This window comes from Felis catus, chromosome B2 (assembly GCF_018350175.1).
Source record: "Felis catus isolate Fca126 chromosome B2, F.catus_Fca126_mat1.0, whole genome shotgun sequence".
Lineage (NCBI taxonomy): Eukaryota > Metazoa > Chordata > Mammalia > Carnivora > Felidae > Felis > Felis catus.
Genome location: NC_058372.1, coordinates 50893037 through 50907725, shown reverse-complemented (window position 1 = coordinate 50907725; position 14689 = coordinate 50893037). Strand labels below are relative to the sequence as shown.

General features: G+C 42.0%; 1 protein-coding gene across 1 annotated transcript in view; it reads left to right on the top strand.

Moving 5' to 3' along the window:
• The window catches only part of GCLC (glutamate-cysteine ligase catalytic subunit), a 49962-nt gene that overhangs the window by 21642 nt on the left and 13631 nt on the right, over positions 1-14689 (top strand). Inside the window, exons 2-8 of the mRNA XM_023254063.2 lie at positions 2750-2862; positions 3724-3906; positions 7409-7522; positions 9175-9233; positions 9343-9476; positions 13734-13808; positions 14497-14613. Of these exons, the coding sequence (XP_023109831.2) occupies positions 2750-2862; positions 3724-3906; positions 7409-7522; positions 9175-9233; positions 9343-9476; positions 13734-13808; positions 14497-14613 (795 nt within the window). The remainder of the gene's footprint in view (positions 1-2749; positions 2863-3723; positions 3907-7408; positions 7523-9174; positions 9234-9342; positions 9477-13733; positions 13809-14496; positions 14614-14689) is intronic.

The window sequence follows — 14689 nt, the reverse complement described above, 5'->3', positions numbered from 1 at the left end:
GATGCCTTGCAGACGTGTTGCAGCCAGTGATCAAAGGAGGAAGTACTGAAGTAGGAAGACTCCTGAGAGAGTTAGTAAGGCATCATAGAGCCAGAAGCTCTGTCCTGGGCCTAAGAGATTGGCTGAGGCATCTATTTAAATCTGTAACTGTACCTGTGATGTTTCAGCTTCTATGGTAGAATGTCAGGTCCACTTCATAAAATTGAGTCATAATCCATTTTTTATATTTTCAGCCAGTGTTCTATTCTGTCCCTGCCTCATATAGCTTATAACGATTCTTTAAAAAGCTTCTCATCACTAACCAAGATTGGCATCCTCTATAGTCCTAGCAGCAAGGTGTGCTGAGCCTGGAGGCCAGGCAGGCTGGGTTCACATCTGCTCTGACATTTGTGGTCTAGGGCAAGCTTACTCAGCCTCTGTGCACATCTTAGCACATCTGTAAAATAGGTGATGATGCCTACTTTGAATGATGGTTTGGAGGTTGGATCTGCATAGGAAAATTCGTGGCATATCCTTTCTCATTATGCTCATTTAAAGGTAAATTTGTGTCTTTTACTTAGGATATTTTCATGTGTCTATCCTGAGACTTAGTTTCCTGTTCCATCAGCTCTTGGCTGATGAGGAAGGAGAAACTATCTGAAAACCTGTGCTTAAATATGGGAGCAGTTTCAGATTCTGCCGCCCACAGTTTTCAGGAATTTGACATTGAGTGATCCTACAAGTGCAGATTTCACATTTCTGTTTCATGTAGCTAAGCCAAGTAGTCTTACCTATTTCTTGAACTAAAAATGTTCTAATACAAAAACAAGAATGGGAACTTAAACTCATCAATAAAACTGCTATCTTAGTTCAGGCTACTGTACCACACACCACAGACTGTGTGGCTTAAACAACAGACTTCTGTTTCTCATGGTCCTGGAAGTTGGGAAGTCCACTGTGAAAGGTCGGGACAGATTCATTTTGGGATGAGGGCCCTCTTCCTGGCTTCTGAATAGCTGCCTTCTTGTGGTGTCCTCACATGGTGGCAAGAGAGGTGATCTTTTCCATTTCTTTTAATAAGGGCACTAATCCTATCCCATTGGGGATTAAGGGCTTCAACATATGAATTTGGTAGGGGTTGGGTGGAGCACATTCAGTCCCTAGTAACAACTAATAAAAGTTGGTTCAAAAGTGTGTTGTTTAAACCTGCTAGGCTATTTCCGATGGTTACTAACATTCTTTCCTCCTTTATAATTATATCTCTTAGCTGAGGTGCAAAACAGTCTCCAGTTGAACATTACTGTGTCTGTTGTGATGGGGCGCCTGATTGAAATGCCTTCCAAAGCCAGGCAGGTACACATAATAAGTAAAGAGAATAGGCCACTGCAGACCAGAGCATGGCCCTCCGAGGAGAGGAGCTCATACCCTGCCCTTCAAAAGGGCAATACTGGGCTTTTGGGCATTTGTGGAGTTTTTTGTTTTTTAAATTAAAAAAAAATTTTTGAGCTTATTTGGGGGGGTGGGGCGGAGAGAGAGAGAGCACACACACGCACACACATGCATGCGTGAAAGGGGCCCCGGGGAGGGGGGGGCGGTTAGGGAGAATCCCAAGTAGGCTCCGCATTGTCAGCGTGGACCCAGGAACCCTGAGATCACTCAAGACCTGAGTTGAAGTGTTTAACCGACTGAGCCACCTAGGTGCCCCTGGACATTTGTTTTTAAGGCTGGAAATCTGGATTTGCATGTCAAATGTCAGGTAGATAGTGGAGATAGTGGATGTATTGTTGCTTCCTTTTTTTTTTTTTTTTTTTTTTTTTTTTTAATAAGTCAAACAAAATACATCTGCCTACTGAGTATGCTTTGTGGGCACCAGTTTCCTACCTTTTCTCTGTTTTGGTATCTTGTGCAGAGGGTATGCTCAAGTGTTTGCCTGTATGATCTGATTCCATACCTTTTCACTTATATACAGGTAATGTTTTATTTCAACCATAAATCGTGATTCATAGTCTTCACTATTTATACTATCATAATTTAAAGCATGTGTTTTCAGGAAAACAAAAGCATGTTCTATTTGTACTCCACCCAGAAAAGACCTACTTTGGTATTTAACTCCTGATTTTTATCAGAATTCCACCAGGTGGTGTTATCAATGCAGTAGTGCACCTTACACTGTAAATTTTGTATGGTTTCAGAGTGGGCAGGTTGTCTTAAGTTACTCATGAGAAACCAAAAGTAAATTGTTGAAACTCCTAAAATAACCTCTCCATATTGGTGTGTTTATGATTATGAATTAACTCTCCAATAGTGGGACTTACAGTTCCATTTATCCTTATCCACTGGCAGGTTATTAATCTACCATGATTAGAATGCCCAGATAACTACTTACCTTCAGTAAGCCATTTGAGGAAATAAATTTTAAAATGCAGCTTCTTTGTGTAACTGAGATTTACAGAATCTTAGCTTTGAAATACTTCTTTTGAAGTGCAGTCTGTGAAAATGGGCATCTTGACCTTTGTTTAGCATATTAAATAGCAGGAGAAAGAAATAATTAGGGAAAAAGTTCTTGTCCTCAAACAGTGCCACTGTTGACTGACGAGTTTCTCCAGGTTTTCATATGATGCAAAAGAACACTCATTGTGTGCAGTGTAAGCAGATGTGACGGTCTCTAGTTACTGTGGGCCCTTTCCAACCTTGATTTTCCTGCCTTCTCCTAAAGGTCACACTGAACCTGAGTCTGGAAGAAGGTTAATCTCTCTTTTACTTTCAATAGGTGGAATACATGTTGGTGTCTTTTGATCATGAAAATAAGAGAGTCCAGTTGGTCCTGTCTGGAGAAGAAGTTCTTGAAACTCTACAAGAAAAGGGGGAAAGGACAAACCCAAAGTAAGCTGATAAACTGAAGGATTGTTACAGTGTTTCTGAAACTGATAGAACTATTAAAATAGAATCTTTCCTCAGATGTATAGGAGACAGGGTGGCATAGTAGTTGAGGGCACAGGTTCAGGTCCTCCCAAGTTGTCTGGATTCAAATCCTGGCTCCCCTACTTCATAGCTGGGTGCAACCTTGCACAAGTTATTTCTCTGTGCCTTAGTTTCCTCACCTGTAAAGTAGGGATAATAATACTTTCCATGTAGGGTGTGGACATTAATATCTTAACGTATTATAAAGCACTTAGAACTATGAGCTCAATATAAAACCTCTTTAATATTAATAAATGTACAAGAAAAAACAAAAACAACAAACCATTGACAAAGCGTTACTGAGATCACAAACCATGGTGCCAGATTGAGCTTACAGAGGAGGGTGTTTGGCTGGCGGGATGTTTTTGCAGTATTTCCTTAAGTAGGCAAAGAGGTGAAGGGGCATGTACTTTCCAGTTCAGTTTTCTGCTCACTCGATTTTGGGAGGCAACATTTGAGTTTGGAGTCTAGCATTGAACTGAAAGAGCCCTTAAGGCCAAAGGCTTCCTCTCCTTTGTCGCAAAGTGGACTAGCTTGTCTTGGACAGTGATTTCCCTGTGTGTGGTTCTCAGTTACTTAAAAATATTTTGGGTCCAGTACTTATAACCCTTACATGGTTAAAGAGCTCTGGAGAACTACCAGCCTTTGGGAACTGTGAAGGAGTTGTTAGCTTCATTTATACTGAATGGTTTCTAAATTTTTTGAATTGACTTTTTAAAAACTTCTAAAAATTGAGTAGACAGCAGCAAAATAAGATGGAATGGAATTTTCCTTCTTCTGTAGCCATCCTACCCTGTGGAGACCAGAGTATGGCAGTTACATGATTGAAGGCACACCTGGACAACCGTACGGAGGAACTATGTCCGAGTTCAACACAGTTGAAGACAACATGAGAAAACGCCGGAAGGAGGCGACCTCTTTATTAGGAGAAAATCAGGCTCTTTGCACAATAACTTCATTTCCCAGGTTAGTTCCTATATTAACATGCCCCAGCAGATAGTTAGTTCAGAGCTTCAGGTTATAAAAAGCAAATCATGACCCAAGCATTTGACTGTACAGTTCTCATACTTTACAGACAGTTCATACTTTGATAGAATCTGTAATGTGAGAGCTGCAGGCAAAAATTTCATGCCAGTTCCAGTTGGTGGGTGGTGGCCCAGAGCATTGTGGTGAGAGCATTGGTCTGGCCTCAGTGGGCATGACCGTGGGGACCACCGTGACTGATAGCCTTGTGGCAGAGTCCAGCCCCAGCCCGGCTGGTAGGAGCAGCATGTCTGCCACGCAGTTCTGACCCCGTAAAGAGTAGCAGAGTCTCTGATGATTATCATGTGCTCTTCTCACTCAACTCTGACAGTTGCTTCCCCAAACCTGTGTACCCACTAGCGATTGGTGATATTGGTGGTGATTGGAGGGTCACCTGTTGGAGGGCTGGCATCAGCGCTTCTGGTCCACTATTGATCCATCTTAACTATGAATGAGGGGGTCATCAGGCCATGTTTGAGTGTTGTGATGAAAAGGCAATTTACAGTTTGTCTTCAAATCTAGTTATGGCTGAAAGCTCATAAAAGTAAATATCGAGTAAAGTGAATAATAAACGGTGAAGCTATATTCCTAGCATAGAAGGAGGTCTATAAATAGCGTAAAATTAAACCCAGGAGTTCTGCATAGGAATGCAGTTCTACCTAATTGTCAATCTGGTTCATCTATGCTAGATATCTGTCAGGTTGTGGCAGAGTGTGTTTACCTCCTCAAAGTTCAAAAGAGCTTTGTTTGGGGATTGGTTTCCTTGGACTGGAACACTTAGAACTATCTTTATACCCTCCCTTTTTTTCCTGATAAAAGTATAACGAACATAGGCATTCTGAATCTTATCACTGGTCTTGGAAGGATGCTGAATAGGAATTTTCTTTGTAAAAAATCTCCATCTTAACATAGAAATAGTTGAAACTCTATTTAAACAACTTGGACGTCTTGTTTTCTGTGATTCCTTCGTGCCGTTATGCAGGCCGCTCCTCTTTCCTTGCCAAAAGCTGAAGGAGGGTGGATGGGTTTGCTTGGAAGAGAGTTGGCATGGTCCTTTGCCCTAGATTTTTGAGGAGGTGAAAAATCACGACTGTGCCCGTCACTCAGATACTTGAGTGCCTGCTCCATGCCAGACCCATGCAGTGTGGGGATGCAGTCATAAATGCAAACGGCAGAGTCTTTACCTGTGCGGAGACTGAGTGATCAAATCCCTACAGATCCACCGAACATGAAGTCGAGGCAGTGCCGTGAGGAAAAGACACGGAACAGAGACCGGGACGAGGTTGTTGGGTGGACTCTGCTGGGGGCGGGGGGGGGGAGGGGGGGGGCTGATGATTGGAATGAAGTCCAAAGCCCTGTTGGGAATTGGGAGTACGGAGGGGCAGGATGGCCTAGGAAGAGGGAGCAGAGTGGGTAGACGTCTCAGGATGAATGGGGAAAGCACGGAGCCTTGAGAGAACCAAAAGAAGGCTAGCCGGTGGGACCGGGGTGCTGCAGGTGAAGGGGAGCCTGGGCACGTAGTTGGCGGGGCCAGATGAGGTTAACTGAGAATTTGAGTTGTTATCCCAAAAGCAGTAGGAGTTATAAAGGGAGAGTTGGGACAGAAGAATAAGTTTTCTTCCAAAAATGGATTTTTTTTTTTTAAAAAAGCTTCATCATACATTTTTTGATAGGGCATTTTTGGATTTGTTAAACGAAACAATTATTATTTAGTTGTAGAAGGTTCACCTTATATCCGTAGTGAATGAATGATAAGGAAAGTTTTCTTTTGGGGTCAAGAGAGAAAGGAGTACTTGGTTTCTTAAGTGTAAATAGTGTGATTTTTCTCTCTGTAAAGAGGCAAAATCTCATGGATCCTGAAGCCCAAACAGTGGCCAAGTGAATTTTTAAATTTAAGCCAACTTAAATGGAAAATTTAGTTCCTCAGTCACATTAGCTTCAAGTCAGGTGCTCACTAGCCACATGCGTGGGACACACGGGTATTGGACAGTGCAGACATACATTAAAAATTCCTATTGTGGCATAGAGTTTTGATGGATGGTGCTGGTCTGGAAGAAAAGCAGTGCTATAGGAGTCTGAAGATCTGAGTTCTGATTGCCTTGTCCTGCCAGACACATTCTCCTTGTCCTTTCCATTCAGCCTAATTCTGGTTGGCTAAGAATCCCCAAGATTGAAGTTTGCCACTCTTACAGGACTTTTCCTGAGTTTGCAGGCTCATAGTAGAGAATGCACATAGGTGCAAGAATTCTCAGGAACCCTCATGAAAGCTGGAAACTGTTTCCCAGATAAGATCAGCAAATTCAATTGTTGTTCACAAGGCGGATGTGGGCAGCCAACGGGTACTTTATTTTATAAAAGGTAGGGGCTGAAAATAAGGCATGGGCTAGTCTTGGCTCTAAGGCCAAAAGTTTCCTACCACTGATCTAAAGCCCTGACAAGAGCCTGCCTTGTTTTGCCTTCACGAACTGTCAGTCTTTGTCCTCTCTCAGAGCAGCACACTTAACTATGACCTTAAACTTCTCAACCTGAGGAACTGGTGGCGTCACTGCAGTTGATGTGGAATTTGAGCTTTACCTCTAGGGGTAAATACAGAGCTTCATTTTTGCGTTGGAATTAAAGCTCTTCTTTGGGTCAAGTAAGATAATAAGGTTGGGTTTCAGACATCAGAGGGAGATCTCAGGGGTGGATGGGGGCACCTGTAGAGACACTACCTAATCTTTTTTTTTTTTTTTTTTAATTTTTTAATGTTTATTTTTGAGAGACACAGAGTGTGAGCAGGACAGGAGCAGAGAGACAGACAGACAGAATCTGAAGCAGGCTCCAGGCTCCGAGCTGTCAGCACAGAGCCCGACGCGGGGCTCAAACCCACGAACCGTGAGATCATGACCTGAGCCACAGAGGCTCCCCTAGACACTACCTAATCATGATGGACTCGTGAGGTGACCTGGAGAGGCAAAAAACATGAGAGCCCTACAATATTTGAACAAAGCTTATCAACAGGTTGGGGGTGGTGGTGGTGTGCAGGGGTCAAAAGACAATCCGAGACATAAGAGCTAGTAAAGGAAGACATCTCAGAAACTGTGTAGGGGGAACCCATAACCCATGACAGTTGATATGATGTAGCCTAGGGACTTCTGTGCTGTTGGTCCTTGCTATTAAGTGAAGAGATGGGTGGAGGTGAATAAGCTCTGTAGAGATTGCAGGTGGATGAAAGGTCTCTAATACAGTCACTAAAGGGCTGCAATCACAAAAGATGATGCTGAAGAAGACCAAGTGCCGAGGGGGTGTTTGTAAAGCACAAACAAGTATTTACATGGTGTCCGTGTGCTGACTTTCCTTAGTGGGTAACATGGAGAGGCGTGGTTGTTAACAGGTGCGGTGATGGTGAGATACCGTTAACTTTTGAAGACAAATCCTGCCTACTTAGTTCTTTGATTTGTTGTAGATTAGGCTGTCCTGGGTTCACGCTGCCAGAGTTTAAACCCAATCCACTCGAAGGAGGAGCTTCCAAGTCCCTCTTCTTTCCTGATGAAGCCATAAACAAGCATCCCCGCTTCAGGTGAGTATGGCTCTGTGAATGAATGCAGATGTGCCTCACTCTTACCATGCCTTCTAGGAGTAAGGTGCTCCTTCCCAGAATCCTTGTCGCAGTTAAGAGTTCAGGCTCCTCTTGTAACTAACCAGAGAAGCCAGCGGGCATATGTTCATTTGGTTGGTCGTTTGATGCTGCTCAGAACCCAGCTGACTTGCCCATTTTCCAAGTCATCTTTAAGCGATTCGCTTCTTTAGTGTGTGACAGCATTCTCGAGCAAGAGGCAGAGGAAGTGGTGTTACTGCAGAGCCTGCTGAGAGAACATTCCATCAGAATATCTTGATCCACATTAAAGTCACTGTCTTCTTTAATGTGCAGGTTCTTTTCAATCCTAGTTCCTTAAATGCCTGTTTGGGGAAGTTTTCTCTTAGAGAGGGACAGAAAAGGTAGAAATAACTAAGTGATCTACTCCTCTCACTCAGTATACCTTCAGAATGAGGCAAAATATGTACAACTCTGTACCTTCTGCTCTGTTAAGTTCTAGGTCTGTTTGTAGTTTCATTCCTGGGTTTTAAGTTGCTTCAGGGCCCACACTCGTTCAGATCTTGCTTTGTACCTTGAGTTTCCTCTGACAGCCTAAACCTAGGCTCCTCACCTACAGGCAGGAACCACGGGACTTGTCAGCGTTCACTCCTTTAACAGGTCTGCACATCTGCTATATGCAGAGACTTTTGGGGAAAACAGATTTGTAGACATAATGCCCAATTTCAAGTGTTATATTGTGCCAAGGGGAAAATAGAGATACTCGGCTGCAAGAAAAGGTAGATGATGCTGGATACCAAAAGCTAGATGCACCAGAGACCCTCCTTGGAGAAAAGAGGATGCTTCTGACTGAGGGGACACAGCAGGCACGTGAAAGAGGTGGCCTGCATGCTGAGGCTATGTCACCACTGTCTGCTAGAATCATACTGTCAGCCCCAGATATAATTTTAAATTTTCTAATAGCCATGTGAAAAAAGTAAAAAAGATGGACTTTATTTTTTCTTTAATTATCCAAAATTATTTCAACATGTAACCAATATTTTAAAGTTATTGATAAGACCTCTTTATTTTTGTAGTAAGTCTTCCAAATTCGGTGTGTATATTATCTTTACACCATATTTTAATTAGGACTAGCCACATTTCAAGTGCACAGTAGCCACATTGGACCCGGTGGCTTCTGGATTAGACACTCTGGGTCTAGAGGAGAAGTATTAATGTTGCAGTTTGGGTAGGGCAGTACCAAGGTATTGGGGCTCCAGAGATGCCTAGGGAAAGTGAGTGCTAAAGTTTGGGGTCTTTGTAGTTAACACGGGGAACGGTAACATACAGTGAGACCAGACCATGGCATACCCCAGACACTTGAATTTGATCTGGTAAGTTACAGGGAACTGGGGAACCCAGGGTTGAACAGGGAAGAGAACGGCATTCTCGAGCAAGAGGGGGAGAAAGTGGTGTGACCGCAGAGCCTTCTTACAGAACATTCCCTTCGAGTATCTTGATCCACATAAATATTCAGTAGGATTGCCTCAGAGAATTACTTTGAGGGAGGGTTTCGTTCTGTTTATTTGTATAGGATCAAATTCTTGTACATGATGTTCTTAGGTAACCGATTCTTGACGTTTGATTGTCTGTTTTAGTACCCTAACAAGAAATATCCGACACAGGAGAGGAGAAAAGGTTGTCATCAATGTACCAAGTAAGTCCAGAGTGAGGCGATAGCGTGGGAAAGAGACAGCTGTGGAATTGTTGTTTCATCCTGGAATCTCACCCATTTCCCTTTTTTTATTTTTAATTTAATAATACAGTATTTAAGGACAAGAATACACCATCTCCATTTATGGAAACATTTCCTGAGGATGAGGAGGCAGCAAGGGCTTCCAAGCCTGATCATATTTACATGGATGCCATGGGATTTGGGATGGGTAATTGCTGTCTTCAGGTATGGCTTCAAGTATACAGAGAGGCAGTGTGCCCTTGTCCCTTTCTGTTTACTAACTTCTTCTTCTTTTTTTTTATAAATGTGCATTTAAAAAAGTTAACGTTTTAATCAAGTTGAACCGAAAGCCAAGTGTGCCTTTCTGAAAACTAGTGATTTTAGTAAATTCATTAGTAGCTATCTTGATGGAGAATTGACAGAATCTCCAGTTTACTGCAAATATAATTAATTGTTAATTAATTTACAGTGTGAAGTATTCCATGATGAGTCTCTAATCTTTTCTAGTGATGGATGGTCTGGCTTAGAGCTTGTAACATCATTCAGATCTGTTTGTGAAAATGAACTCTGGATGCACTCCAGTGATTTTGTGATCCAAGGGAAGGACTGTCTGGACTTGAAATTTTCATATTCAGGCAAGGCCATCTAGTGGCATAAAAAGAACTATTTAGCCACCTGTGTGTGTCTTGCCCCGGGCTAAGTCACACGGGGTAGGGTAGCCTTTCTGTGTTTACTTGATTAAAACTTTCTGTGGATCTAATGAGATGGTGGATGCCCTTGGCACAGACATTGTGCCCAAGGACCTGGGCGGGAGGGCACAGAACCTATCAGGCAGCATGTGGGCCTGCACTAGGGTCTCAGTTGTTACTCCTCAGGTATTTGGGGAGCTCCATTCACTTCTTTTGGTCTTGGTTTTCTTATCTGTTAACAGGAAGGTTTATATTAAGGCCCCTTCTGGGTCTGACTCTAAGCTAGTATTTACTTCATTGTTTTTGTCAACAGAAGTGCTGGTTTTAATAACCCTTCGTTTGCTTAAAATCATGTTAGAACAGGAGTTAGGAGTTGCACAAATTGAAAATTTCAAATAAAAATAGAGGCTACTTGTTACTGTCTAAGGAGATTGTATCCAGTTCTAATTACTTGAAGATTAGAAATGGTGTCCTTAGAGGCCTGGAAGGGTGCAAAGCCCGGCCCCCTTCTGAGGTCACTGGGCCTCTGCTCTGCCTGCTTAGCACCCAGAGGCCAAAAGCACAGAATTCCCATCATCTTGAACAGCTGCAGCATAGCCATGCACCTTCTTGCACATATAGCTCCGATGTGCTTATTTTTACAACTATGGAGAATGAAAATTGAATGCCAGAGTCCCATTGTTCTATGCTAAATGTGTCTACATGACCATAATTTTTTTTTTCTGATTTTCCTGGCTTACATAGGTAGTATAAAGTGTGTCTTCCAAACAAATATAGGCCAGTAGGTTTCTTTACAAATGGTCACATTTCATAAAGGGAGCTTTTGACTTTGGCCTGTATACCTGCTTTCCTGTCTTAATTACCAGTATTTTTTTTTTTTTTTTTTTTTTTTTTTTTTTTAAGAGCACCATTAAGATCTAGGGTTTAGTGCATGGCTTTAAAGTTGTGTCAGTGCAATGGGAGTACTGATTGCCTTTTCTTGGTTTAATATGAAACCAAGGAGCCTTGCCAGGGATAGCACAATTACTTCATTCCACCAGGATGGTCTTTCCCTTGTACTACTATACAAGTAAACGTGCTCTAATGGTGGGTAGTAACATTTTTATTGCCTGGAGATGCACTTTTCCGTCCAATTTAAGCTTTGTTGTGGATTTAGGATTAAGGTTTCTTTTTTCTCGATGGCATGTCCAAGACCGTACTTTGAATACTCCACTTAAAAAGTCGTTAGCACAGGTCATGTATGGTGTATGGGAAATAAGATGAATTCCATACCTCCCCACAGAAAACCCTGTTTTGTATCTCTCACGTGGAAAAGTAGAAACAACTTAGCAAAGTAAAGCAGAAAGTTTTAAAGTAATTTTTAAAGGTTAATGAAGACTTAATTGTACAAAACAAAAAAATCGTTTAACCACACTCAGATTCTTGACTCTTGGGGAGTTTTTCAGGAATCGCTTAATAAGTTTGTGTACATTGTGCTAGGTTTTCCCCCTCTAAGAAAATCAGGTGGCTTCAAAACTGGGTTCTAGATAAATTTTAGAGATTCAGGTTTCCAACATCTGTTTTTCATACTTTCTCTTTTTTTCCCCTCTGTTTCCTAGTGACATTTCTTCTCCTCCTATATGATACTTTAAAAGGACACCAGAAGCCAAACCTGAATATTCATACTTTAAGGCATAAGAATTGTTTTCCTTTCCCCACTAAAGCCATTAACCATAGTCCTGTTTGATTTGAAGATAGCTCTAGAGTACTGAAGCCAGTTACTAAATAGATTTAGAATAACTAAGTCACTTCACTGTTGTAACTTAACTATTGAGTTCCAGGTGCTAATTTTCTTAAGGATACTTTACCCCTAGATTTCCCTATGAGTTGCCTAGTATATACCAGGCTGTCTAAGAGACGCCAGTCAAAAAACTGGAGAGAAAACACTTACATTGTATCTATTTAAAGATAGAAATAACAGACACACACTAGTATACCTCAAGAGTAACAAAAAAGGATCTAAACAAACTAAGGGATGCATATTCAGAAGAATTCAGCAGTCAGAACACACTGAGGTATTTTTAATCTCCGTCCATCTGAATGTGGCCTCTAGAGTCCCTATTTCTTAGGTATCTCACCATTTTATGAAAATAAAACTTCTTTACTCCCCCGTAGTCTCCTCTTTAGCACCCTCTTTCCTTCAAGATACACGAATTCATTTAACAAATGCTTATTAAGCACCAGGTAAGTGTCACTTTACTTCACATTTGGAATAGAGGACAGCAAGGCCCATCCCTGCCCTCAGAGAACTCACATTTTCGTGGGGATTCCCAGCTCAGAAGGGTCTAAATACTCAGCTTACTGTCTTCTGTTTTCTCACTTGCCATTTTATACTTCCCTTGCACAAGGTGATTCCTGAGTTCCCACCACATTGCAGAAACTGCCCTTGTTTTGGTTAAGACTGACCTAATTACCAGTCCCTCTTAATCTTTATTTTAACCTTTGATAAGCTTATTCCTTGATGTCTATGATGAATTAGTTTGTAGTGACTGATTGCCAGTACATTTGAATTAAAATACAGCATTGAATCATTAACAGAAATTACAGCAAGTTGTCTAAATAATTATTTTCTGTAATTAGTTACCACCCTGACGTGAATAGAATTCTGCAGTTAGGCTGTGAGTCTCGAACAGAAGTTCCTCTGAGACCTGGCTAGAACTATGGGAAATACCTGGTTGGGATTATAACAATAAACATATTCGCTCAGCTGCTTCCTCAAGGATTAAGCTCATAAATCACCTCCTGTACCAACACGAAATTCAAAATTTTCATTGTTAAATAACAGAGGACATGAAAGCTGTTCCCAGTTGGCAGTTGATACGGATGTGCTAACACAGTCATGATTTGTGTTCCCAGTCCCTTCCTTCCACTGCTCCTCACCCCAAGGCAGGCAGAACCTTTTTGGTTTCTTTCGGGTAATTGTTTTTAGATTTGTGCTAATCAGTCATGTGATGTTTTTTCTCTGCCTTACTCTTAAGTGTTCTGCTTGCCCCTCTTACGTGGGCTCCCTGTCCATCTTCAGAACGTGACCTGAGCCTTCTCCCTATTTCTGCACCCCCAGACTTTTCTTCTGGGCATCAGCCCTGGAGACCCCACCTCTTTAAAGGGCTTCTTTATCTGCTCCTGGCCTTTTACGCCCATCGTGTCTTGGTGCCTCTGCTCACTGTCTGTCGTAGGAACGCCCAAGCCAAAACTCGAGTCACACTTTTGTTATCCGTACGCCACCGGCCCCCAGGGGCTGCTTGGACTTGGGTGTGCCCCTTGCACCAGCCGTGCTTGGTTCTTCCGGGTTAGTTGCAGTATTTTAACTAATTCTCTCTTCCTCTAATTATGTCCTGTTCCAAGCTATACTTTATACTGCTGCCAGGGAACTTTGAAACCCACCCTTTTGTACCCAAATTTATATAACCCTTCAGCTATAACTGAGGTGAATGGAAAGCTATAGAGGGAAATGAGCCAGCACAAGAGGAAATGCCTTGCTGAACTCATTATTTCTCGAGTGTCTTACTTTTTTTTCCTGACATTTCAATCTTACTTAACTTAGGAAATGGTTGTTTATATTAGTTGTGACCATGGTGAAATACCATATTTTGGCAAAATTCAACCATGACAACTTTTTAAAAACATTCTGTATTAAATGTTATTAGCAATGGAGTAACCGTGGTCCCTTTTCCAGCCATCTTCCTTGTCAGAGTAATCTTTGGGAAGGATGTTCATGATTTGTTGTTGTTAATAACTTACAATTCTTAAACAGGTAACGTTCCAAGCCTGCAGCATATCTGAGGCCAGATACCTTTATGATCAGCTGGCCACCATCTGTCCAATTGTCGTAAGTAGAAATGACATCTTACTTTAAACGCTTCTTTGTCTAGAGGGTGCTTGTGCAGAATTTGCTGACCATGTGCTATTGAAGTTCACGTAAGACTTCATTCAGAAATGAACTGACATAAATAATATACATTCAGAGCTAATGGACTAAGACTAAGCTGTAAGAGTTTACTGTTGCTAGTAAGACATTTGAGGGTTAAAGTGTTAAGTTTGATTGCAGCCATTTCCCCCTCCCATCCTTCACATTCTCATGTGAGAGAGGGGATGATTTAAAATGCATCAAATCCGGAGCGCCTGGGTGGCTCAGTCGGTTAGGCTTCCGACTTCGGCTCAGGTCATGGTCTCACGGTCAGTGAGTTTGAGCCCCGCGTCAGGGTCTGTGCTGACAGTTCAGAGCCTAGAGCCTGCTTCGGATTCTGTGTCTCCCTCTCTCTCTCTCTGCCCCTCCCCTGCTCATGCTCTGTCTCAAAAGTAAATAAAAACATTTTAAAAAAATTAAAATGCATCAAATCCAAGAACTTGAGTCTCTTCTGGTGTCTTTGTGAGAAGGCAGGTGCAGACAGATGGAGTATAACTCCATAGGGGTTGCATAAACTGATTGTTCTAGACCAGAGATAACTGCATGATGCTTTTCTCAGCTTGTATGTGACACTTTGAACCTACAGGTGCTGACTCTTGTTTGTTTTTAGATGGCTTTGAGTGCTGCGTCTCCTTTTTACCGAGGCTATGTGTCAGACATTGATTGTCGCTGGGGAGTGATTTCTGCATCTGTAGATGATAGAACTCGGGAGGAGAGAGGACTGGAGGTGGGAGTGATTTTCCTTAATAGCCTTTTAAATCAAGCAGGTAAAATGGGGTTATTGTAACTATTTGCCATTTTGA